The 9,260-nt window shown below is 45.4% G+C and overlaps 1 protein-coding gene across 2 annotated transcripts; it reads left to right on the top strand.

The window, feature by feature from the left end:
- Window positions 1-3,043: 3,043 nt before the first annotated feature.
- Window positions 3,044-6,008, top strand: POP4 (POP4 homolog, ribonuclease P/MRP subunit). Of its 2 annotated transcripts, XM_082321007.1 has the most exons (7): window positions 3,044-3,063; window positions 3,155-3,207; window positions 3,446-3,669; window positions 4,337-4,414; window positions 4,631-4,692; window positions 5,042-5,143; window positions 5,629-6,008. In XM_082321007.1, the coding sequence occupies exons 1-7, from the start codon at window positions 3,057-3,059 to the stop codon at window positions 5,763-5,765; spliced, it is 663 nt and encodes a 220-aa protein (XP_082177133.1). In that variant the 5' UTR covers window positions 3,044-3,056; the 3' UTR covers window positions 5,766-6,008. The 2 variants fall into 2 exon arrangements, with proteins under 2 accessions (XP_082177133.1, XP_082177134.1); XM_082321008.1 differs by lacking the exon at window positions 5,042-5,143.
- Window positions 6,009-9,260: the final 3,252 nt, after the last annotated feature.

Genomic DNA, 9,260 nt, shown 5'->3' on the forward strand with positions numbered 1-9,260 from the left:
CAGCAGGACAGATGTCCCTAGGGACCGAATTCAGCTGCTAATACAATTTGGCCAAGAGGAATAAACTATATTGACCTCGAGAGCTCAAATGCTTGCCGAGACAGTCCTTCCAGAGAATTACAGTATTTATTTCTTGTATCAATGACAATCAGCAAAAGCGTAACAGTGATTATAGCCCAGCCACTTTTTACACACCTGTTAACTTCACGTTCTTCTGTTCATCTCTTGCTTCAGTTCACAATTACTCTCTTTTAAAAAAAACCACTGACCTTCTATTCTTGTTTCACGCAAATACCTTTAATTACCGTCTGCGGTCACTCTGCATCTCAAGTTTTAGCTTTCCGTGACTATATATTCTGTAATTGCTCCCACGCCCTCTCAGCCTTCCCAGGCGCAGGCTTTTCCCGGTGCCTGTGCACCAGCAGCACCCACAGGTACAGCAACAGGGCCCCCTAGTGCACACGGCCGCACCGCTTCAGCGTTGGGGTCTGGCACAGACCTTTTTTATCGTTATTATTTTTAGAGAGCAATAAATAAAGCCATACGTAGATTTAATAGAATAAGAAATGCCAACGTTGGCACCTATAACTTGGCATTAATAATATATATTAGGGATTTATATCACTATAAACCTATTCCAGGGTGATTTGCTTGAAGTAAAAATCTTCAAAGACACCAAGACAGGCAGAGCAGGTGATGTTGCACATTCGGAAACATGCATTATAATTATTTTGCTTGCATATTTCCACTTCATTTTATATTCACATTTCACCCATCCTTCCTCTTATCTACAAACTGTCTTTGCCTGTTCTCTGGTTTCTCAGTTTCTTCACCTATTCTTTTTCATGTTTATTTGATGGGAATCTCGATGCCTGACGCGGAGCCTTCTTGCTGGGACACACACTGACGCGCTGATCTCGCTCCCTCAGACATTGTATCTGAAGATAAATTGGGAAATGAAGACATAGAGCTGTTGGAAGAGACTGGCTTCCCCAGGCACTAGTTTAGCCTGGATCATTGGATTTACAACACCAGCACCGCCAACACTGATTTGACTATTAATCCCTGAAGTGCCCTAGGAATTGCAGCATAAATCCAGTGAAGGAGCACTCATATGGCCCTAAAGACCCATAGCGCTTATCCTGGTACTCCATTCATGAAAACTGATCTTTTAGTAGCAATGACAACTCAAGGAGTCCATGCTTTGTAAAACCAAGAGATCTGCTTGCTGTGGCAATGTACTTAACTGCCAGGAGGTCTGTGATACAAACCAATCGGTGCTCACACTTAATACTCTGCAGAGACCGGCCCTTTTTTCTTCACACACATACAGAGAGATCTACAATTTCATTCCCTGTTAGGGATCACTTCAGTGCCTTTGTGCTCCACAGCAGCACTCAACAAAATCATTGTATTTCCTATACCCTGCCCCAGTAACTTGCTCCTTAAGTATTCTTTACCAAGTACTGCTTAATTATCTGCCAAGCCAATACCGCTGCGCCCCACCCCATGACAAGAAAATAAACCTCTTCTGCATTTGGAGAACCACCATGTCTGAGCAGGGAGCAGCATGAGCTAGGACTAGGCTGGCAAGGAAAAGGACTTGGCTGCTCTGGTTTCAAGGTACCTCGGTGCTGTACAGTGGGCGGGACTTTGTCCTATCCCAGAAGGAGAAAGGCAGCAACTTTATCAGAGGAGGTAAACCCCACAGCGAGCGGCATCTTCCTGATTTTATTGACCATGATTGCTAGAAACATGGGGACAGATTTTAAACAAAGATCCCATGTTGCTGGGTGTGCCGTTACAGCCATGGTACGGCAGCATTTGACACACTGTTAGATGCTGGGAACAGCTGAACGGGAGCATGCGAGAGCCCGGTGCCCGCAATGGCAGCGATGGCTGTGGCTGGAGAGGACATCTGGTGCTCAACTTACTCTCCCAAGTCAGAGAATTTGTTAATATAAAAGAGATAAATAATAGCCAGATGTCATTTTGAAAGACTGTTTCTTTGACTCTGGCTAGACGTGATGTTAATTTTGCATCCGGAGCTCTGCTGAAAAAAACCTGTGACTTGCATAATAATAGTAACGTGACTGTTCAGACACCTAACAGAAGTTAAAGGTACTAAATGGTCCCTATCTAGCTTAATCTGAACAGCTCATCTAACAATCTACCCTGGCCACAGCTTCCCCCTTTGTAGAACCTCACGGCTGTGACAAGCAACGTCACTTCCCTATTTTACATTCTTTTCTTTGGGACCCCAGTGCCAGCCACGCAAGGCAATAACCCAGACGCGCTGGTGTATGAGGGGAGGCTCCTCTTCCCAGCACACGCAGGGGCCTAGGTTACCTCCGGCAGCGCAGCCTCTGAAATCTGAGGTTAAGGCTGGGATGCGCTACCCTAACCGGCAGTGGGGGAGATGATGACAGGAGGCTATTTCTTTTGATACGCTGAGGAGTATAAACTCTCTATAAAAGCTTTTTAGCAAGCAGAACTTAACAATTCCTCCCCCCCGTTTTTTGGCTCCCGTTTGCTGGAAAGGTTTTGACGTCCCCTCCCCCTTGTCCCTCCTGCCTGCGCAGCGCGGAGACCAGGCGAGGCCGGGGGCGCTGGGCTGCCCTCGGCCCGGCCCTCCGCACCGCCGACAGCTAGCCTGCCCAGCGCCGCGATGGATGCGCGACCTGCGAGGCGGCGAGCTCCGAGCGGGCTTCTTTCAGCCCGGGCTCACACAGCGCCCGGGCCCGAGCTCCGTTCCCCAGGGCCGGACAGGCCGCGGCCCCGCCGTCCCCACAGGCCTGCGCCCGGCTCGGCACCGCCGAGGCCCTGCCGGCCTTACGCGCCCCGGCAGCCGCCGTGCGGCACGCTCCGCACAGAGCGACTGCGGGAGGGAGACGCCCGCGGGTACCTGCGGGAGCCGCTCCCCGCCCGGCGCCGGGGTGAGGCGGCACCGCCGCCGCCCGCCGCGCCGTTAAGGGCGGCGCTCTGCGCCGGCGCGCGTCGCCTCCGCTGTCGTCACCGCCCGCGCCGGAAGCGCCGGGGCCGCCGCCGCCGCCGCCATGGAGGGTGAGCGCCGGCGGGCGAGGGGGGCCGGGTCCGCGGCGGCCCCGGCTGACGGGAGGCCCCCGCTGACGCCCTGCCCCGCTCTGCCTTGCAGGGGAGCTGTACCGCCGGCTGCCGCCGCAGGAGACGGGGGAGCTGCGCCTCCAGGTACCGCCGCCCGCCCGAGGAGCCCCGGCCCCCCGGGGCAGCCGGGGTTCGCCGGGAGCGACGCGGCGCCTCCGGCCCCCTTCTCCCACAGCCTCACAGAACCCCGTCGGGAACCGGGGCGGGGGGGGTCCGGCGGTCGGGGCGCCGCACGGCCTTCCCCGGTCCGCGCCCTTTGCCTTCAGCGGCAAGTTCCTAATTAAAATGTAGTATTTTAAAGTATCTTTTAAAATATCTTTAGCCTCAAGGGCCAGAAGAGGCCAAAGCGTTTGTAAATGCCTTCCTGAAGCGCAGTATGCCAAAGAAGAAAGATGAAGCTATCCAGGATATACTGACTCGGAAGGCTGTGGTTCTTGAGCATTATTCCAAAAAAAAGACAAAGCAGAAGAGGAAGAAGACGAAAGGTTTCACTGCCAAGCAAAGGCGAGAAATGCGTCTTTTTGAAATTGAACCCGAACAGCAAAGGTAAGACCTTAAATACTTCCTTTGTGCAGTGAAAGTGGGAAGTACACCAACAGTACGTAAAAGCAGCGGCGCGTACATGTGGATACTACCCCTTCGGTACGTAAAGTCAGCCCGAGACTCTGTCTGTGGCATTTCACCATGAGAAAACTATTCTTTTGTCTGTATAGTTGGAAGACTCATTTCTGTTTGTTACTAGTTCGCTTTCCTTTTGTATAGCTAAATAGGACAAGAAGTTAAACCCAAATACACCCACCTCTGATTTCAGTTTTAAAGTTAGTTTGCCTGTGACCAGAGAGCCAAAATCCTGCATCGGGTTCCTCGCACCAACGCATGCTGAACAAAGCCCCTGCTGCTGCTGACGGGCAGTAAGCGGGGAGGTACAGGAGTAGGAATCTCTTCAGCCTTAGGCATAGCCTCATCCTCTGAAACATGTCACCGTTTTGGGCTGATAGAGGAGCAGACTTAGTTTGTGCCTTTTTTTATAAAAGCAAACCTGCTGCTTGGAGCGGCTTATGAGAGCAGATTACAAGTTATAAGAACGGATTACAAAATTATAAATGTTAGTCTTAACTCCATTGTAAATATGGATTACTTCCATAATCAAGCAATAGATTTTTTTTTTTTATAATTAAATTCTTGTATAATACTTCTTGTCCTTTTACTGCAGATACACAATCTTTCTACCACTGCACGAACTCTGGAAACAGTATATCAGGGACCTGTGTCACGGACTTAAACCAGATGCGTAAGTTGAGATATTTTAACATTAGCGTGGTTTTGATTTAGTAGATATTTCCAGGTTTACCGAGTTACTGCTTCAAACATCATAGTTACTTGATAAGGATATGTACTATTTCTGTAAGCTTTGGCCATGATGTCAATAGTCATGGTCACATTTTGTAAACCTAACTTTCCATATAATTTTCTTTCCCTCTTCTCTGATCCCACCCTCTTCTTCAAGGCAACCACATATGATTCAGAGCAAACTGCTAAAAGCTGATCTCCATGGAGCTATTGTTACAGGTATTCCGTTTCTTTTCTTTCACAAAATCCTCTGAAGTTCAGTAGACACTCCTATTCGGGTGCTTATTTTTAAATTCCTTTTAATATCATTAACTCTAGAGTCACATAATTGAGTCCGTATGTTGATGGATTCTTTCCCTATTTACCAATGCTAATTACTTTTCAACTGCTCTTGAAAATCCTGGTGTTAGTTGCAAAGATTAACCGCAAGTTTTACCAGTGATTACTGTAACTGCGTTATTTCAGAATATTGCAAACCAGTTTTTAAAATCATGAGGCAACTGTAAAAGAGCAAATAAACTGCCTGCATCTGAAACTTTCTAATCCATACATACTTCTGTTCTTTCAGTCACAAAATCAAAGTGCCCCTCTTATGTTGGGATAACAGGAATCATTCTGCAGGAATTTAAACATGTTTTCAAAATTATCACTAAAGAGGACAAATTAAAAGGTATAAGACTTTTTTTCAGTGCTTTTCACAATTTGAATAATCAGAAATTTCTTAAACACACTATTCATCTTACGTGTCCGAGTACATTGTTTTATATCAGTGCTTTTAGTTCTTTGCATAGAGTGGCAGAAGTCAATGTCTTTACTGACCATGTAACAGCCCAGTCTTTTATGGAAAAAGTATCTCATTAGAAATGAGCAAATAAAAAAAATGCATTTCCAATGAACCCAGCATGATTATGCACATGGCTCATTCATCTGATTCACGTTAGATGTTCTCTGCAGCACTTACTGCATGCTCCTGAAAGAGGACTAACTTTAATAATTCAAGTTTAAAGTTTAGAAGTTTTGGTTATTTTTCTTCTCTTGCTAAAGCATAAAAACTTTGAAATGTGGCAAATGTCAAGGCTACATGTGAATAATATCCCCTGGTACGTCAGTATCTTTTCATAACTTTTGTTAATTTCTTTCTTTTTGCATTTTCAGTTGTTCCCAAACTTAACAACGTGTTTAGCGTGGAGATTGATGGATTCATTTCCTACATCTATGGAAGCAAGTTCCAGCTTAGAGCAAGTGAGCGATCTGCAAAAAAGTTCAAGTTGAAAGGAACTATTGACCTATGATTTAATGGAAAATCAGAAGTATTAATAGAAATGTCTGCCGTTTTCTTGCAGTTTAAAGACCAGGTTTTCTGGCAGATTAAATAGCTATGTGAATTTTTTCTAAAGCGTTTCTTCTTACTGAAGAATGACTAGTTATCTGTTGTCTTTTATGCAGTCTCTCAGACTGTTGGAGTTTGTTGTATCTGGTTGTTTTGTTATTTGTATATAACATTCTGGCTTTTATTAAATTTATATGATTAGTATTGCTTACCTGACTTCTGTTTCAATTTATAATCATAAATTTGCACAATGAAAATTGTATCATGTAACTGATAAATGTTATTGTTGCCTTCTGTATAAACTGGGCTCCATCTGCCCGTTATAAGCTTATAATGAGGCTGTAGGTGATGACAACTGCTCTTCTATAATCACTGTTCCTGGGCCAACATCAACATCTTTGCCTGGTACAAGTTGTTTCAACTGATAGGTTTTACCTTGAGTATCTCCTTCCCTGAGGTTAATATTGTTACAGATAACATACATGAGTGAAAATATAAACATACTAAACATGCACTGCAGCCCTGCAAGTTTGCTTACCAGGTGCTTACTAATACTACTCTAAGGTTAAATCAGGTATGTCTACATAGGTAAATACATACTGTCATGCCAGAGTGCAGGGAACACAACACATCACATGAGAGGGAAGCACTTGAAGCTAGAAATTCAAAGAGAGAAGTGACCCCCATTCAATCTTGTACTTCAATTATTCATAAAGCAATTTTGTGGGTATTTAACATCTATTCATAAAGCTTTAGCCTGTTTTTATATATATTTAGACATGGTGTCCATGTTATATATGTGTTACATACACAATTTTTAAAAAGGCTAGTGTGGATGGCACTTGTTATCTCACCTGTTTGCGAGCACTACATCACTGCAACACAAGAAGTCGGGTGGTTTCATAATGCAAGTCTTCTAAACTCACCAGCCACCCTTGTGAGCCACCCTGACTACAGCACCACTTGTGAAGAAGTTTCTAGTGTTTTATAAATCCTTGCTTTTTGCAGCAGTCTGCAACAGTGGTTGTAATGGAGACCCCACACTTGAACCAGTGGAGACCTGTTCAGCTTTCAGTGCATGTGCTTCATGTATCTTCAGCCCCTTTTTATCTCCTTTTTTCATTTTTTTTTTTTTTTAACTATATACTTCCAGGATACTTTTTTGACTCCCCAGATTACAATCTCTCATCAACTAGGCAGGTTCGACTTGTTTGAGAGGTGGAAGTGACCCCTGTATTTAGATCACTTAACATTTTTCTATTATAAGAGAACCTCTGTGGTGTTTATGTTCTAAAGGTAGCTTTCAGAAGCTTTCAATTTAAATTTTGAATTCAATTTCACGATCAAATGAAAGACCCATTTCTCAGAAGAGGAGTTTTTCCCTGCCACGATTCAAGTGTTTGTAGCCAAGCAGGGTAATTTTTTTTAAAGAAAACATAGCTGTTCTCTCACATACACTACACACCAAACCTAGTACCGGGGTTAGGAGGAGAGCTCCAGCTACAGCTCTTAACTGCACTGCAGAGCACGAGCCATTTATCTGCCATGAGAAAGCCAAAGAGCATCACCGCCTCGGACCTCGCCCCAGTCCTGTGAAAACACTAACTGTGCCAGTCAGCCTCTGAAGCGCCTCCTTCCTTCCTGGACCTGTTGCTGGGAGAGGTTACAGGAGAGCTGCACCTCTCGGGCACAGTCCCTCAGATGCACACCAGATTTAGCATCACTGAACCAGACCCTGATCAGTTGAAATCACAGCATGGGCAATACCGGTTTTCAAGAACAACAGACGGCTTCTCTGCCCCCTTTGAAGTCAGGAAATAAAGCAGATGGTATGGAAATAAATCTTTGTTGCAATTATATGAAGTACTGCCCTTGAGATGGGGACAACAGTGGTTTTGCTAGAGATGTATATTTTATACAAGGAAATCATAGAATCATTTAGGTTGGAAAAGACCTTTAAGATCATCAAGTCCAACCATTAACCTAGCACTGCCAAGTCCACCACTAAACCATGTCCTCAAGCACCATGTCTACCCTTCTTTTAAATACCTCCAGGGATGGAGACTCAACCGATTCCCTGGGCAGCCTGATCCAATGCCTGACTACCCTTTCAGTGAAGAAGTTTTTCCTAATATCCAACCTAAACTTCCCCTGGCGCAGCTTGAGGCCGTTTCCTCTCGTCCTATCACTTGTTACTAGGGAGAAGAGACTGAACCCCACCGCACTACAGCCTCCTTTCAGGTAGTTGTAGAGAGCAATGAGGTCTCCCCTCAGCCTCCTCTTCTCCAGACTGAACAACCCCAGTTCCCTCAGCCGCTCCTCATAAGACTTGTGCTCTAGAGCCTTCACCAACTTCGTTGCCCTTCTCTGGACACGCTCCAGCACCTCCCTGTCCTTCTTGTAGGGAGGGGCCCAAAACTGAACGCTGTACTCGAGGTGCGGCCTCACCAGTGCCGAGTACAGGGGCACTATCACCTCCCTGGTCCTGCTGGCCACACTCTTCCTGATACAAGCCAGGATGCCATTGGCCCTCTTGGCCACCTAAGCACACTGCTGGCTCATGTTCGGGCACCTGTCAACCAACACCCCCAGGTCCTTTTCTGCCAGGCAGCTCTCCAGCCACTCCTCCCCCAGCCTGTAGCGTTGCATGGGGTTGTTGTGACCCAAGTGCAGGACCCGGCACTGAGCCTTGTTGAACCTCATACAGTTGGCCCCAGCCCATTGATCCAGCCTGGCCAGGTCCCTCTGTAGGGCCTTCCTGCCCTCCAGCAAATCGACACTCCCGCCTAACTTTATATATCTGTGAAATAAGAACACATGTTAAAGTTGTTAGACCCAAGTTATTATTCTACCTAGTACCCATTTCTCCTCTCAACAGTCTCTGAAACTAAATCCCTTGGTTTCCTGTGAGAGGCCAGAAGGAAAAACAAACAATGTGGTAGAAAGCATAAATCATAGCAGAAACTTTCTTTTCAGGACAATGACCTAATTTGAATTTTGCTCATAGCCTTCAGTGTAACATCTAATTAAGACATCTGTTAAATGCCTATAATATTAAATTAATAGCGGGAAGCTAATAGAACTTTATTGGCATAGTCCGGTTAATTAACATTAAGGGCCTTTAATGGACATCTTAAATAGACATCATTAATGGGAATGCCATACAAATTGGAATTAGGCACAATCATGTTTCATTGTGCTGTGAAGGACATACCATATGGACACATAGATGAACATGATACAACTTCCCATAGCTACTGGCATTTCCATTTTTTTAAAACTATTTCAGCAACCAAAAAAGACAAATGCTGCCTAGCAGTCCCTTTCGATAAATAATAGCAAGGCATTCATTATTTACAGTGAAGAGTGCTGAAGAGATGTTCAAAGGTCTCCTCAAGGTAATCACATGCTAGTAGCACATGAAGACAGATGACAAATGAAGAATAACAAGAGAGCT

Source organism: Platalea leucorodia (assembly GCF_965183815.1).
Source record: "Platalea leucorodia genome assembly, chromosome: 8".
In the NCBI taxonomy this organism is placed as follows: Eukaryota; Metazoa; Chordata; class Aves; order Pelecaniformes; family Threskiornithidae; genus Platalea; species Platalea leucorodia.

Coding starts and splice junctions, on each gene's coding strand:
- POP4 (XM_082321007.1), top strand. Junction 3,670..4,336: donor ATTGAACCCGAACAGCAAAG/GTAAGACCTTAA, acceptor CTTTTACTGCAG/ATACACAATCTTTCTACCAC. Junction 4,415..4,630: donor CACGGACTTAAACCAGATGC/GTAAGTTGAGAT, acceptor CTCTTCTTCAAG/GCAACCACATATGATTCAGA.